Source organism: Ipomoea nil, unplaced genomic scaffold (assembly GCF_001879475.1).
Source record: "Ipomoea nil cultivar Tokyo-kokei standard unplaced genomic scaffold, Asagao_1.1 scaffold3169, whole genome shotgun sequence".
Taxonomy (NCBI): Eukaryota; Viridiplantae; Streptophyta; class Magnoliopsida; order Solanales; family Convolvulaceae; genus Ipomoea; species Ipomoea nil.
In genome coordinates, this window is record NW_017619597.1 from 1,367,545 (window position 1) to 1,384,316 (window position 16,772).

General features: G+C 34.8%; 2 protein-coding genes across 10 annotated transcripts; both read left to right on the forward strand.

Moving 5' to 3' along the window:
* The first annotated feature begins 235 nt into the window (after positions 1–235).
* Positions 236–5,708, forward strand: LOC109167482. Its single transcript, XM_019316492.1, has 7 exons — positions 236–454; positions 670–749; positions 2,885–2,955; positions 4,012–4,082; positions 4,170–4,251; positions 4,456–4,505; positions 5,459–5,708. The coding sequence occupies exons 1-7, from the start codon at positions 347–349 to the stop codon at positions 5,528–5,530; spliced, it is 534 nt and encodes a 177-aa protein (XP_019172037.1). The 5' UTR covers positions 236–346; the 3' UTR covers positions 5,531–5,708.
* Positions 5,709–6,657: 949 nt separating this feature from the next.
* LOC109167723 (rab escort protein 1) lies at positions 6,658–11,691 on the forward strand. 9 transcript variants are annotated; one of them, XM_019316830.1, is made up of 11 exons: positions 6,658–7,445; positions 8,479–8,601; positions 9,133–9,232; positions 9,456–9,494; positions 9,618–9,864; positions 9,940–10,015; positions 10,328–10,517; positions 10,809–10,889; positions 11,089–11,161; positions 11,192–11,227; positions 11,348–11,691. In XM_019316830.1, the coding sequence occupies exons 1-11, from the start codon at positions 6,754–6,756 to the stop codon at positions 11,419–11,421; spliced, it is 1,731 nt and encodes a 576-aa protein (XP_019172375.1). In that variant the 5' UTR covers positions 6,658–6,753; the 3' UTR covers positions 11,422–11,691. The 9 variants fall into 9 exon arrangements, with proteins under 9 accessions (XP_019172375.1, XP_019172376.1, XP_019172367.1 ...); XM_019316831.1 differs by having other exon boundaries at positions 11,192–11,221; positions 11,342–11,691; XM_019316822.1 differs by having other exon boundaries at positions 11,089–11,418; positions 11,466–11,691.
* Positions 11,692–16,772: the final 5,081 nt, after the last annotated feature.

The window sequence follows — 16,772 nt, forward strand, 5'->3', positions numbered from 1 at the left end:
ATAATTTCATAACTATAAATCCAGAATGTGAAATTATAAAATTATGAACATATGTTTACGTAACTAATGACAATCAAAAGTAATTTTTTTAAAAAGTAAAATGAAGCTGTTTTTGTATTCGTACGCATCATACATGATGCACACAGATGCACAACATAATTTGCCTAGATATACTGTATTCTAAATAGAGTCGATATAGTTATAGTACTTAAAAAAAAGTTGGGGCAAAAATATAAAATTTAAAAGAACCGCTGGCAAAATCGACACCGATTGAGAGTCGTGGGAACGAAAAGTAGGCGAGCTAGCTAGAACGCTAGACCCCAAATTAAGCCATTGAAGACAGAATATGGAAGAAGCTCTGGAAAAACACGCGAAATCTATAGCAGCTCCGCTGGTATTCTTCATCGTCGGCGTTTTTCAATTTCTCTCCCGATATCTCGAACTTCGCAAGGCGGTAATTTTTCTCCAATTTCTTTTATGTTTTTTTGGATTTTTGCAAAATTTGTATTATTTAATGTTTGAAATTTGTTTCGTTTATAGTTAAATGTACTCCGTATTAAACAAATTCACACACTATTTCATCAACTGAGATGATAGTGAGGTTAGCATGAAGTTATTGATATTCAAACAATACTTATTTTATATTTTGCTGGTAATATGGTTTTCCAGAAAGGATCGATGTCCGAAAAGGATGCGCAGCTAAAAGCAGAGATTAAGCAGCTCTTGAAGGAGGCCAATGTCTTATCACAGTCAGTGACTCTAATTGCTGTTTGACAACTTCAGTTTATGCTGTTTTTATTTTTTTTTAATTTTATCTGACAAGGCATGATTTCTGTTGTTAATAAGCTTGTATGCTTTGTTATATGATTGAATTCATGTGGTATTCAAATTTACTGATAGCAGGTTAGACACAAAGTTGCTAAATGTATCTTTACTTGGGAGAATTTTTTTTTCCTCCTTTTAAATTAATTTTTGCATTGAGGTTGAAGCTAAAACTGTTACTTTTATGAAATGCAGTCTTTAAGGTGAAAGAATTGGTGGTCTTATTTTTGTGTTTCAATGTTGTAATATAGATCTTGTCAAAACCTTGCATAGCAGTATACAATAGACTATAATGAAGTTGAGGGAGTGTATCATTCTTTGATTTACGAGAAAGCCTGCAACACCTATCTAAAGGTACGCTTTGGGTGAAGCCAGCCTTGTGACCCTAGCCGGCAAAGGATCACAAGGAGGTAAACTAGTTGCCCATAGCTGATCGGGTCAAACCAAGAAGGCTAATAGATAGCTCCTACGGGGAGTCGAACTTATAATGGTTACCAAGCCAACTATCCAACCAACTTGGTTGGGAGTTGTCCCCGGAGTATATCATTCTTTATTTATGCTTGTGTTGGTTATTGCTTTATTTGATTCATGACACCTTACATTAATCCCCACCAAAGAAATAAGAGCAAATATTCATTCTAAGAAAATATATAATAACTGTCAGTGCGCAAATGTTATACACCAACAGTGAACTACAACCTGCTATGTCATTAAAAAGAAAGGTTAATATTTGACTAAGCCAATTTTTTATTTTATTTTATTTTTTTCCAAATATTAATAATCTCTAAATTATAATCCGTACAATTATTTTAATAATAAATCTTGTTCATGCTAAAGAACACTAATAAGCCTAATATAATAAAAATACATTTAATTCTCTTAAGTAGAAGGAACAGTCTTAGTGAATGGACTTTCAAGCACCTTACACTTCAAGAAATGGACCAAAAGGAATTTATTTTTGGCAGCATTTATGTTATTATTTGTGTTCTGGATAGATGGATAGTTAGGGGTTTGAGATTTTTTTAGGTTCACTACAGCAAAATTGCAACAGCCTTCTTTTTTGGATGTTGGATAGCTCTGCGTCCATTTTTGTTTGAAAAGATTAATGAGACTAAAGTTGTTTCATCTGGAGATTGCATTCCTGATAGGGAGTGAGTTTTGTTTATTGCATCTAGATAAATGTTGCCCCTTCTACCTTGTTATTTAATTTCTGATTTCCCTCAATCTCTGAAGGAGTTCTCTGAAAACCTCGTCTTTCTGCTCTGAGTTGCCAGAAGAATGTTTATGAGTTGTACTTGTACATAAGTTTTGTCTTTAGAAGAACAACTAGATATCTCATCATTTGGGAGGGAGGCATGGTAATGCATTTCAATAAGATTAGGCTTAGCACTGTTTTTTAGAATGAATAAGATTTATTTTTGATATAATTTAAAAAATAGTTACAATAATTTAGAGATCAATACTATTTGCAAAGATGGAGTCAAAAATGCCAAATATTGACTTACTTTTAATGATATGGCAGGTTGTGGTTCACTATTGGTGTATAGCATTTTAGCATCTATACACTGCGGGTGTATAAAATATTTTCTCGTTAAGAAAATAAAGTAGAAGCACCAAATGTCACCACAAATCAAGAAAATACTATATAAGGAAGCATCTAAGTGCATGATTAGTGACAACATTAATATCTGGTGCTGAAAGTGTGTCAATAAAGTAATCAGACTTTATATGGTTGGCAGTATACACTTGTTGTTCCTAGTTTTTCTGTGAGAACTTCAGTGTATTTCTTTTGGTGGGCGTGGAAACTCTAACAGAATTATGGAATGAAATATCCTTGAAATTTGCTTGAGTTTTATCAACATTCATTTACAGCTAGTTTGAGTAAGTTGTTGGTATCAGAGTTCATTAGCACTTATTTTGTGTTATCATTCTAACTTTTTATGCTCATAATTCTTTTGCTGACTCAACTGCTGAAGATGGTCTATCCTGTCACCATTAATTTACATCCAGTTTATAGAGGTTGCGTAATATAGAAAATGTCATCTGTTTTCTTCTTGACCAGGCCTTCAACTTTTGTACAAGCTGCAAAGCTGAGAAGGATGGCTGCAGCTAAGGAGAAGGAACTTGCAAAAAGTATGTTTTATTTGTAAAGAACTTTGTTTTTCCCTTCTGTGTATCTGTGATAAAGATTTCAGGAGATACATGTTTTAACACTATGGTTTTCCTTTGGCACCATATACAACTGTGGCAGTGGTACATACTAATTGTGTTCTGTTACTGCTTTCGCTTCTGTGGGGTATACACATTTACTAAGTGAAAAAAAATCCCAACATGTAACTGCATTTGTAATAACACGAGACTCAATTACTTTTGCTGCTGTCAAATTTTTCCTGAAAAAAAAAGCCACTTGTAAGTGAATTTGTTAGCCACTCAGTTTGCACTTTTCTGAGTTAGCAATTGGTTTGTATCCAGTTGATCACTTTTTGAGTTGGATGTGTTCCAATTCATTAATTGGTGTTCTTATTTTAGAGATCGCAAATGACAATGGGTGGTAAAGCAGTAAAGATGAATACTTGCTTTAGATTTGGTCAGGACATTTGAGCTTGTATGGCCCAGCTGGACAGTCTTGAGAAAAAGAGGTTTCTTTGAAAAGCCTTGACTTTCAAGCTTCTTGAAAAAGAAGCTTTTTGCAGAATCTAGCCTTAAGGGCTTCCTACTTATGTTTTTTTAGAGTAGATAAACTCCAAAATAAGCCAGGCCAACAAGCACTCCAAAGTTTGGACCATGCTCAATTCTCTTTGGTGAAATTGTCCTCATAACTTTTAAGTGATGCTGCCATCTAATGCCTGTCTAGTGTACGCTACTTTAGAAATTGTTTTGTATCACTCTTTGGCGAATTTGTCCTCCTAACTTTTAAGTGATGCTGCTATCTAGCACTTGTCTAGCGTATACTACTTTGGAAATTGGTGTATATCACTCTTTGGTGAATTTTTCCTCATAACTTTTAAGTGATTCTGCTATCTATCACCTGTCTACTGTAAACTACTTTGGAAATTGTTTTGTATCACTCTTTGGCGAGTTTTCCTCATAACTTTTTAGTGATGCTGCTATCTAGCACCTGTCCAGTGTACACTACGGAATTTTGTTGTTTATCACTTGTTGATTGCAACTACTTCCTACCACATGCAGATCAAGGAATCCACAACAAGGAGATACAGATGTGGTATGATATGCATTCAAAATGCCTATTTGTTTTAAAGGTAATAAATGCATTGAGAACTTGATGCCTAAGGGGTTTACTTGCTTGTTATAAGTTGTAGAATGTCTTCTAATCTATCCTTTTACAGATCTTCACATATTTTATGCTCATTCTTTGGTTTTGGCGTATGCCTGTGGCTTCTGTATCTGAGCAGCTGGTACAACCTTTTGGTAAGGACTCCAACTGCAACATATTTGCAATATATGCTGGATGATGCATTTGTTTTATTATATATGTCAGTATGATCCCTTACCTTATTCTGGGAAACAGTTTACTATTAATGTCCCGACAATGGATTTTAAAATTTATCAAGTCACAAGTACATAGTCAGCCACCTCATGTTACTCTGTTATGTATTTGTTTTCTTTTGACAGGTAGGATGTTATCTTGGCGAGCTGGAGGTTTTGTAAACGACAATGTCATGGTAAATATTTGTTTAGTTTTCAAAAACTAATTTAATTTTGCTCTTATTCACTTATTGTATAGTTCATTTGTGAACCAAGATTATTTGGGTAGATTTGGGCCTGTAGCTCTGCAACTTGGTTAAGAGCATCTACATCAGTAGATATTAGGAGCATAATGTCAGATTCAATCTCTTGAGTGGGGATAATATCTAGTGTGAAGAAGAGATAATGGTGAGAAGATTTCTCCTGCAAAATAGGAGTTAATGTCAGAAAAGAAGGAAAAAAATAAATAATGATCATCGCTGCTGTGCGCGTTTCGCGTACAGCAGCAAGCCCACATGGGCGCGTCAGGCGCGCCTGACACCTCTGTTTTTTTATTTTTTTTTTTTTGTTTTTAATTTTTAGTTTTAGTTTTTTTTTTTTTTCCTCCCCTTCCCCCTTCTCTTTCCTAATCACTCTTACATTATCCCCCTATTCTCCCCAACCATTGTGGATGCTCTAACTACTTGGTCAGAGAACCATCTGAGTCTCGGCATGAGCTATGAAATGATTCATTTTATAGCGCACTCTTTTATACTCTTTAATATATTCTACTATTCAAGTGACACTACCCTAAACAGCTTTTGACAAATTTGGAAGACCTAACAGAGAACTTTTCCAACTTGGCAGTATTGTCCTTTTAGGGAGCAATCGCTTTCCCTTAGGTACCATTTCTAGCAACGTTACGATAGACAGCTTCTGGGATTTTGTTTTTCCTAAATTGGCTATATTATCCTGAAGTATTTTTGGGTTTTGTCTTGTTGACTCATCACTCATGAGTCATGACTTCTGAAATCCAGTGTATTCATTTTCTTTATTTAACATTTGCAAATGATTTCTTTCAAGAGACTGCTTCCTTGCCCATTTGTCATCTGCTTCTACTCTTTTGTTCCGTACAAAGCTTATATTAATAAATATGTGTTTGTAATTGCAGGTTGGGATCATTCCATGGTTAATCCTGTGTATTAGGGTCAGCAAAACTATATGCCGGAAAGTACTGAAATAGGAGAATAGAACAATTACTGAGATTGTGACCTAACCAATTTTTGTTTAATGTAAATTTCTTATCAATTCACTTCTCTGTATTCTATTGAATTATGTCCAGCGCTTGATTGATCTTCTCCTTGTAGGATGGTTACAATTACACCATTACCGCCTTACCGGACTGCATTTGAATTTTGAACTGAGGAATTTTCATTTTCTTTTTTCTTTTTTTCTCATAATGATGAGTGTGATCCAACAAATTCTCAATTTGTGAATATATCAATAAAAAACATGAAAATGGAAATTTGAATGCTGAAAGTGACACGGCCATGCAAAATGCCAAAATGCAAACAAGAATTTAGGGTCGTTTTGTTATGGAATGTCTGATTATTTTAGAGAATGTCAAATTGCTAGGAATGTTAGATTTCTGTGTTTGATTAAAATTGAGGTATGTAATATACACATGTTTGATTGAAGAGTTGTTTATGTTATAATGGTTACTTTATTTTAATACCATCAACATATATCATGTATATGAAGTTCAAATGGCTTCATTTTAATTCCTTTGTCCACGGAATTTAAATTGTCATTTTCTATGCACAATTAGGTAGGAAATGAATTATAGTTCGATGAAAAAAAAAAAAGAATAAGGTGAGAATTCAAATTACATTATTTGGGGGAAGGAATAAAATTATTAGAAATGAGGATGGAAAAAATGGTATAAAGACTAAAATATCATTGGTAATATAATATAATTAATTAAGAATTAATAATTAATAATTAATATTAATAATTAATAATAATAACAGCAAGCAAGGATAATTTAGTTATTTCTTATTAAACTCTTTTCCAAGATGCACCAAATTAGAATTCCCATGGGTAAGGTAAGAATTGTAATTCCTTAAATGGAGGGAATTGCAATTTCCTTCCACTAAACACTGTAATTTTAGATGTTAAGTAATTATATTGTAAATGAAAATGAATTACAATTATGTTTTAAATAAATTACAACTACACCTAACTAAACAGTCTGTAAGTATTTAGCTTAATTTATAATATCTTTCTTTTTCTTAAAAGTATTATTATATGATGATTTATCTGGAGGAAAAATTAAGAAGTATGAGGGGGAAAAGCATATATTTTTCCATGGATTAATAAAATTCGGAGATTTGTAGCACTTGAGGAAAAAAATTTGAGCCACGTACAACGGCCCTGTACCGAGTCCAGCGTCCTTTCTCCGTGGTGATGGATGACCCCACATCGTATCCGCCCATCGAACCCTCTAACTTCGATCTAATCGTAATCGGCACCGGTCTACCGGAATCCATCGTAGCGGCGGCCGCCTCCGCCGCCGGAAAATCCGTCCTCCACCTCGACTCCAACTCCTTCTACGGCAGTCATTACGCTTCTCTCCCCCTCAACGACTTCACTTCCTTTCTGCACTCCCATTCTAACTCCGCCTCCACTCCCGCTCCTTCCCAGCCCGACGATGAATCCGGTTTTGATCGCGTGCCTCTTTGTACTCGCCCGGTCTACTCCTCCATCGATGTCTCCGCGCACTCTACCGAACCTCTGGAGCACTCCCAGAAATTCTGCATCGATTTGGCCGGACCTAGGGTTCTGTTATGCGCCGATGCGATGATCAATCTCATTTTGAAGACGGACATCAATCAGTACATGGAGTTTAAGTCTGTGGACGCGATCTTCATTTATGATGGAGACGGCAATTTGGCCAATGTGCCTGATTCGCGCAGTGCGATTTTCAAGGACCGTAGTTTGAGCTTTCCTGAGAAGAATCAGTTGATGAGGTTCTTCAAGCTGGTGCAGGGGCATTTGGGGGGCGATGACACTCAAAGTAACAAGATATCCGAGGAGGATCTGGAGAGTCCGTTTTATGAGTTCCTCAACAGAATGGGGCTTTCGTCCAAGCTAAAATCGTACACATCGAATTGCCTTTCCTCTAGCTGTTAGTGAGAACTCTAGATTCCATTGTTTTAATTGAAATTACCTTTCTGGTTTCCACATGACCACATTCATTTTTTTTTTTTTCTTCTGTTTTTCAAATTCTTTTGCTTTATACGGATTTCGGAAGTATACTAAGTGCTTGTTGGCCGTCAGCTCATGGAGTTTATTTACATATATAAAAAACCATAAGCTGGCAAAACACTAAATATAGAAATGTTTTTATAAATTAAAACTAGATAAGAGAAAAAGCCTCTTTTTCAAGGAGTTCTTAGCCAGGCTAAATAAGCACTACTAATTGCTGAGGCTTCCACCCTCGCACAAGGTGGTGACTTTATATCCACTGATTTAAATTTTGAACACGATTTAATGAGAATTACTTGCAGAGATTCTAGTATTCTGTATTTTAATGTTTTGTTTTTATGGTGAACTGATTGGTTAGAGAAGAACATGATGTTTCAGTTTATAAATAAATGCACCTGAAAACATGTTTATATCTATTCTGATTACATATGGTGGTAAGAGTACTTGTCCTCTGGACTCTGCCCACTGCCCTTTTTAGAATTCTGGAGGTTATCATGTAGCACAAACAGATTCTTTTCACCAACTAGATGCAGTACCCTAAATTGATGTGTATATTAGTCAGAAAACTTGTACTACCTAGGTGTGCTTCTTCTGTTGAGAAGTTAAAATTTTGCTCTTTACTTATCCTCCCTCCGAAAGAGCCAAAGAGGAAAGAGGCTTAGTAAAAACTGGCGAGAAACTAAAAAGGGAAGGGAAGAACTTTCAAAAGATGGAAATCCAATTCTAATTTCTTTTTCATCATTTGTTTTTCTGGCGAAGTAATGAGTAAGCAAATTTTGCCTGCTTTTCTGAATGCAATTTCTTTTGGCACTCATTCCCTGCTGATATTGTGCTTGCCCTAGGATTTTTGTGCTTTTTTTTTTTTTTTTTTTTTTGAGATTTCTTACCATAAATAAACTAACTCATATTGTGCTTGCCCTATAGGATTATACTCTATGCAATAACCATGGCAACGTATGATCAGGAAAATGTGGATGCCTGTAAAGATGTTCTTAAGACAAGGGACGGGATAAACCGTTTAGCTCTTTATCACTCTTCAGTTGGCAGGTTATTTCTCATCCTTTCTAGGCAGTCATTGACTACTTATGGTTGTTTGACTTGTTTCTTAAACTGTTTGACCAAACATGGAACGATAGACTTTCATAAGTAATGTCTACACTTAAACATGAGAGAGTTTTTTGGACAGTCTATAATATGCAGAAAGCTTCATCTTTAAATTTTAAATAACCTTTATACTGGTGTGATTTTCAGTGTTCTGTACTTGATGAACAAAGATTTGTGCAGACACGGATTTCAAATACCATGCTTCGTCTGTTATGCTAAGATTGGTGAAAATTGCAAAATATAAGCAAATGCATGTTAAGTTACTTCTATTAGATTGGAGGTCCTTAGCATAATCTAGGTTATTCTTTTCCCATGTATTTGGTTGTCAAAATAATTTAGTGGGTCCTTTCATTATGATATGATCGTTTATATCTTCCAGAAAGATTTATATTAACAGAGTTTGCATGAGACTATGCAATTTACCTAAATTATTTGCAGTGATAAATTTTGTGCCCTTGCTCTTCAATCTTTCAGGTTTTCTAATGCCCCTGGTGCTATGATTTACCCAATCTATGGTCAAGGGGAACTTTCACAAGCCTTTTGCCGTCGTGCTGCTGTGAAAGGCTGTATATATGTAAGTTGAGCATAATTCTCTCTCTCTCTCTTTCTTTTTTCATAGATAGTGCAATTATAATTCTAGCTTTGCACAATAGTTGTTCTTCATTGACTATGATGTCTTTTGTGCAATATGTACTATTAATCCATAAGGTATGTATAGTTGGAAGCTCCTCACCAACTTTTTTATCCATGTGTTGTGCTGAGCTGTAATTTGCTTTGTCTTGGCATTTTGTTTCCAGGTTCTTCGGATGCCTGTTCATTTTCTTCTCAAGGACAAGGTTTGAACTTGCAATGATATTGTCTTCTACTGGATTTATATTTTATAGACTCTATTATTAACATACATGGATTGATCTTCTTTTGGGTTCATCGTTTTATATGTCACTTTGACATTTTTGCAGAGCAGTGGAAATTATAAGGGTGTCAAATTGGCTTCTGGTCAAGAATTGTTTAGCGATAATCTGATATTAGCCCCATCATTTGTAATTCCCTCTGCTATGGTTGATTCTTCTGCTCATTGTCTGCAAGATGATTCTTTTGATTTTGGTAGAGAAGATGTAAAAGAGAAGCTGGTTAAGGGAATATGCATAACAAAATGCTCATTAAGACCTGATGTGGCAAACTGCTTGGCGTTCTTTCCTCCTCGATGTATGTTTAATCTAAATGTTGGAAAACTTCAACATTTCAATTAATTTTTGTATTGATTTTTTCCTCTTTCTCCAGCTTTGTTCCCTGACCAGGTGACTTCAATCCGTGTCTTCCAGTTAAGCAGCAATGTTGCAGTTTGCCCCTCTGGAATGTGAGTTACTTCATTTGTCCCATTATTTCTTTCTTAGACTACTGGATTCAGAATGTACATAGTATGCCGTCTTTTACCTATTGAGTGTTCTTGTTTACCTTGTGCTCTCATGCTCGGTCACCAACTTGAGAAATGTATTTTAGCTAAGCTTGCAACATAGCCTGTCTGACTGTCTTGGTGAGGATAATTTGTCAGTGTATACATGTACAATATATATACTGTGGTGTCTTAATAAAATGCATTTGTTGCATAATGGTTTTGGTACATAGTAGTTGCAAGAAAGTAATTATATCCATCACTTTTTTCTTCCAGGTTTGTGACTTACCTTTCAGTTATATGTGATGATGTTGTGCAAGGGAAGAAATTACTGGAGGCAGCTATTAATGCATTGTTCTCTATTCCTGTTTCTGGAGTTTCTGAAAATAACTCTGCAGATAATCCAAATTCAAATACGAAGCCTGATTTACTTTGGAGTGCGTTGTATGTACAGGAGCTGACAAAAGTTAGTGTTGTTCTTCTATTCTGTGAATCATATTAATGTCAAAATATCACTAGCATGTTCCCATATTTTTATTGCCAATATTTCAAATAGTCGTGACATCAGTTTGCTCATGCAGTTTAGTGTTCTGTGCACATTGATTGGTCTTGTAGGAATGCCTCTCAATATTATTTGACATTGATTTGTTGCATGTGCAGCAGTGACACTGATTCTAGCAAAACTACTTCTGTGTATACTGACATATGTTGCTCATCAATGGTTTATATTCCTTGACACATTTCAAATCAATTTCAGGATTCATTTGATTCCTTCATATCCGTTTCTATGCCTGACTGGAAGCTGCATTACAGTGATCTTTTGTCTGCATCAATGAAGGTAATTTGTTACTTATATACACTTTTTTTAATGAAGGTGTATGTCAGAAACAAATTCTTCCTTGCCCGTCTTAGCTGCTTAAACATTCTTTGCATTCTTTCTATCGTCTGCCTCCTGTATGAACTTACTTAAGATGATATAGTATATTCACTGTTTCTTTAAATGCTAATACTAATTCTTGTCTTTGTGCTACTGACAGATATTTCAAAAAATATACCCTAATGAAGAATTCTTTCCAAAGGCTGCATCCACCGAGAAGCAAAGGGATGATGGTGTGTCTGAGCTCGAGCCTTCAGCTGAAGATGTGCCCGAGCTCAAGCCTTCGGCTGATGGTGTGCCTGTGGATGGTGGTGTGCCCGAGTCCGAGCCCGAGCCCAAGCCTTTGGCTGATGGTGTGGCCGAGCTCGAGCCTTCGGCTGATGGTGTGGCCGAGCTCGAGCCTTCGGCTGATGGTGTGGCCGAGCTCGAGCCTTCGGCTGAAGGTGTGCCTGAGCTCAAGTCTTCGGCTGAAGGTGATCCTGTTGGGATGTAGTCCGAGGTGGGGGGTTGACACAATACTGTTGTGAAAGTTGGCTTTAGTGAGGTCTGCCTTCAAACTACAAATTTCTTTTATAATTTAATGTAGGGAGGAATTAGCAGGAGAACATGAAGAATATGATACCCAAACATGGCTGGAGGTGATGTAACGGAACGCGTTAGCTGTTAACATAGATGAGGAGGGGATGAATTCCCACCTCACAGATTTCTGAATTTCATTGTGATTTTGTGGAATTATATTATATTATGCCACTTGCTTTCTTAACATTCTGGCACTCCTATTTACTGCTCTGTAAGGATAGGGACATATTAGGAAGCAGTCAAGGCATGGCGTATACAAAAGTAGCTAATTCTTTATACTGGTTTGACTAGAGAGTTTGAGGTTGAGGCTGAGTCAGAACTGAGAAGGCTGCTTTTTCTTAAATTCCTCCACCCAAAATGTCAACTGTACTTGATTACTGTTAACATGGAAATGCCTATGAAACCTTCCACAACTATCCCATCTACTCCAGCCAAACAAAATCATTAAGAGGTGTATGTTAAAGTGGTGCAAACACAATGCTATGTAGAATATAGCAAAAAGTATATTATTTGTGTACTGAATGTATATTATACAAAATAATGTATTTTTAGTACTCAAATATTATATTTTTATGAATATAATGTACATTTTTAATATATTAAAAGTAGACTATTTGTGTATTGAATGTACATTATTTGATAGTATGATTCACATTGAATTAGTTAGTTAAGTTAGGTAAGTGCCGGGAGTAGTCTAAGGTAAAATTGAGTCAATAATGGGCATCAATTAGCCATCCGGTGGCTGGGGATGCATGCATTTGTAAATTGTAACGTAGTCAAAAGGGTTATAATATCATATCGGACTTTTTTCTATCACTTTCCAATGCCTTTACCACTTTCTTAGTTTCTTATTATTAGTCTATTACACGGAGTACTGTTACTATAATGTCTATATACTCTATATATGTGTTAACTTAGTACATTGAACTTTTAAAAAAAGCCGTGCACTTTATTTATTTTTGAAAGCCATGCACTTTATTTATTTGAAGGAAACCAAATTGGTGATAGGACATATAACTATAATAAAATTGGTGGTCGATGAAACCGAGTGAATGCGTTTCACAAACAATATCCATCAAAGTCACTTCACTCTTTCTTTAGTTTGGAGCTCAACGTGACATTGGAGCATTTTTTTTTTTTAAAAAAAAAATTATGTTCGCATTTTATTTATTTACGAAGAAGTTTGTAGCTGCCATTTGAATATGCGCTTTGAATAAAGCTCGTCGAGATAAACCACTCTAAGTTAACTATAGCTGACTGGTTAAGACCAAAACAGTCAATGAAAAACTTCTCATAGATAGTAAATTTTGAAATCTTAAGGTTATCATGATCGATGGAATAATTACGATCGGAGTCGGAGCAGGCGAACCGGACCCGAGGCACCCGACCCGGACAAGTGAACCACGAGGGCTCTGCACCCTCGGGGTCGGCCACCCGGGCTCGGCCAAAATGGGGTCAGCCTCCATGGGCTCGCCCCCCGAGGTCGGCTGACCCTTTGGCCGGCTCCTTGGCCGAGCCCTGTGCTCGGCCAAGGGGCCGGGTCCTCGCATGGAGCGAGTCTCGCGGCAACGGCCGCGGTAAATTATGCCCTGAAAACGTGTTCACCATGAATGGTGAACACGGGTCAAACGGCGCCGTTTTTACGTTAAAAAAAAATCGCTAATGTGGTGTTAACGGCGCGCGTTTGGTCAGATTATGAATTTTCTGTTATGAGATTATGAATGTACTGTAAATTCATAATCTCATAACAGAAAATTCATAATCGCATAAAAGAAAAACATTTATTAAATTTTGAATTTTCTGTTATGAGATTATGAATTTACAGAAAATTCATAATCTCATAACAGAAAATTCATAATTTATGAATGTTGAAGAAGCTTGCACTACAGAGGATCAGCCATGGTTTCAGACGGGAATGTGTAGGCATGGGTCCAAAGTGAATATGCATGCATGAATTCATAATTGATGAATGTCCGAAATCATTGATCACCTCAAATTAAAGTGAAACCGCGAAATATAAAAATGAAGAAGAAAAGTCACGCGATTAATTAAGGGAAAAAAAAAAAAAGATAACGGTGCACTAACACCGTTGGAACCGTGTTCACCATGGATGGTGAACACGGTTCCATGGCATAACGATTGAACGGTCGCGGCTCCTCCCGCGTCGTCCGGAGCTGTTGGCACAACATGGAGTATAAAAGCAACCCCCCATGTCATAATGTATCATCTTGTGTCCTAATTACTTACTTGTCTTGATATTACACATTTTACACCTCTGTAATAGCATTCTACGTACAATTATATTAATACAATATCAGTCCCCGCGACTATATTCTTATCAATATTTACACCGCTATTATCGTTTAATCGTATACTCGACACATGTATTTATTTATTCAGGTTAATTATATTGATCCAGACCCCAAGTTAATTAAATCCATTAATGTCAATTGTCTAAACAACTATATTGGGATTACTCTATATTGACATTTTTGTTCATCAATTATTATATCATTCCATAACGGATGATCATCGATATTTTGCATTTTATATTCATTTCATTTTTACCCACTTGTTCGTAAAATCATTGTGAGTAATTTAGAAAAAAAAAAAAAAAACATTCAACCACAACTCTTTTAACTTTTAATAATATTCTTTTAGTAATTAAAAACTTAGAAATAATATTTAAAATTAATTTATACTAGAAACTTTGCAATATATTTTTATAAATTTCTAAACAAATAATATTATTCAATTCGATATTGTTTCTAAGTGTTTAAAGTTCTAACAACTCCTTTAATTTTTTTTTTTTAATTTTTTTTTATTAATACGTCTTTCATCTTATTTATTAACTTTGCAACATATTTTTAAAAACTTCCAAATTAAGTTTATATAATTAAACATTGTTAGTTCCAAAATGCTTAATTGAGTAATCTTAGGGCATTCACAAAAGTTCTTCTTAACTTGTTGATTTCAGTTATTGAATAAAGTTGATAGAATTTTTAACTATTTTTCTCGTAGTCAACATTTTTTATTGTATAAGATATATATGACGTGAAATCTAATGTGTCTAAATAAAATAAAAATATATTAATCAAAAGGGATTACAGTAGGGTGACTAAAGTTCTATAATATTATATAAATAAACGACCTAGGCGTATATTTAAGTTGTTGCAGTTAAAAAGCTCGTAGTTGGATTTTGGGATGGGTCGGCCGGTCTACCCCACGGGTGTGCAACGGTCGTCTCGTCCTTTCTGTCGGCGATGCGCTCCTGGCCTTAATTGACCGGGTCATGCCTCTGGCGCTGTTACTTTGAAGAAATTAGAGTGCTCAAAGCAAGCCTACGCTCTGTATACATTAGCATGGGATAACATTATAGGATTTCGGTCCTATTACGTTGGTCTTCGGGATCGGAGTAATGATTAACAGAGACAGTCGAGGGTAGATTGAGAAAGTATATAAACAGATACTACATTATAATAGAGTCAGTACATTGAAAAAAAGGACCTGGGAGTAGTTTGCCTATGAGAATACCACTTTTAATTTGCTTCATAAACTTTCTAATTACTTCCAATAGGTGGAATATTCTATCATTGTTTAATTTATTCTAAATAAAATTAAAAAGCGCAAACACAAAAGCATATATTAGAGCAGGGCCATTAATATAATGGATTTTTGGAGCTTTTTTGCAATTTTTTGGAGAGGAAGTGGAGAAGAGGAGATAGGGAGGGTGGGGATTTATCCACTAAAATGTTTTTTTTTTTTTTTTTTAAATTAAAAAATTGAGCAAGACACGTATGAACACATTAGAGTGGTTGTTAAGTAACATTTTTTTTTCTCGTTAACCTCTTTTTTCTTGCAAAAATTCATTACCAATGAGTTTGCTAGCAGGGTAATAATTATTTGAGACAATCTCACATATCCTTATCTGTGAGACAGATCAAATTGAGTCGAGTCAAAATGTAATATTTATATTGAAAAATGTAATACTAATTAGGAATAAAGTATCATTTACTTATAATGAAAAAATGTAATACCTTTGAAGACAAATATAATACTTTTATATTTTTATATAAAAGTATTATATTTTCCCTTATAAGTAATGTTGGCAAGTGTTATTGTTACTTTTGAGAAAAAATGTTATACTTTTAATCAAAATGTAAAAGTATTACTTTGGGTACAGTATTATTCAAAAAGTATTACACTTTCCCGTATAAGTAATTAATAAACATTTTATTCCTTATTAGTATTATATTTTTTAATATAAATATTACATTTGATCTTGACCCAACCTGTCGCACGAACAAGGATCAAAGAGACAGTTTGACACAAATTTTTACCTTGCTCATATTGATGAAAATAAAATTATGAATATGGGCAAATCCGAAGGAATTTCTGTACCATGAATTTTTCATTATAATAATCACAACCGTAACATTATTGCTTTAATTCGTTGCTTATTGAATATTCAAAGTCAGGTATATTCGAATATATATTTTATAAAATTAACTTATATTATATGTTGTTTTCCCATTGACTTCCTTAGCTTGTCCAAAAAATACATTCCGCAATCTGCAATACACAATCAACCATGTTCCCACTACAACGTGACATGCACTGCATGATTTTCTCGAAAACAAATTTTCTTCACGCTATAAGTTGTCAAAATTCAGTAAATTATAATTAAAAGTTTTGTCAAACATAAACTACACCATCTCTACATGTCAAACTTAAGTAAATATACTTTATGTTCAGATAAATATGATTGACTGAGATATTTAGAATTGATAACTAATTCGAACTCAAGATGGTCTGATCCAGTGTATGTTTGAACATATATTACAATGTAATAGAGTCAATAGCATTAAAAAAAATGATTTAGTATATGTTGCATGACCTACTTGATTGAGGCCGACCTATAACTTCAGATAGTTAATTAAGGGAGTTTAGACATCTAAAGATCACACTAAGGCCCTGTTTTGTTAAATAGTTAGCCTATATGTTAATTTTGTCTTATTTGATCACTATTAGTTGTTTGACTTGGTTTAAACATCAATACAAGTGTTTGGTTAATTAGCTTAGCTTTTTGTACTTCAAAATGCTAAAATTAAAAAAGCTACTCAAAACATCTTTTTCAATTGAATTTTTTGAGAAAAGAATTAGAACAAACAGCTATCAGCTAACAAATAATTTACCAAATACTTTTTTTTTACAATTAGTTAATATTATCAACTAATTATATCCTCTAATTAACCCAATCAGCTA

What these genes read in the sequence shown, in the direction of transcription:
- LOC109167482 (XM_019316492.1), top strand. Translation starts at nt 347, where the DNA reads ATGGAAGAAGCTCTGGAAAAACACGCGAAATCTATAGCAGCTCCGCTG. An exon ending in GGAGAAGGAACTTGCAAAAA is followed by an intron (nt 2,956 to 4,011) that starts GTATGTTTTATT and finishes TACCACATGCAG; the next exon opens with ATCAAGGAATCCACAACAAG. An exon ending in AATGCCTATTTGTTTTAAAG is followed by an intron (nt 4,083 to 4,169) that starts GTAATAAATGCA and finishes ATCCTTTTACAG; the next exon opens with ATCTTCACATATTTTATGCT.
- LOC109167723 (XM_019316822.1), top strand. Translation starts at nt 6,754, where the DNA reads ATGGATGACCCCACATCGTATCCGCCCATCGAACCCTCTAACTTCGAT. An exon ending in CTTTCGTCCAAGCTAAAATC is followed by an intron (nt 7,446 to 8,478) that starts GTACACATCGAA and finishes CTTGCCCTATAG; the next exon opens with GATTATACTCTATGCAATAA. An exon ending in TATCACTCTTCAGTTGGCAG is followed by an intron (nt 8,602 to 9,132) that starts GTTATTTCTCAT and finishes TCAATCTTTCAG; the next exon opens with GTTTTCTAATGCCCCTGGTG.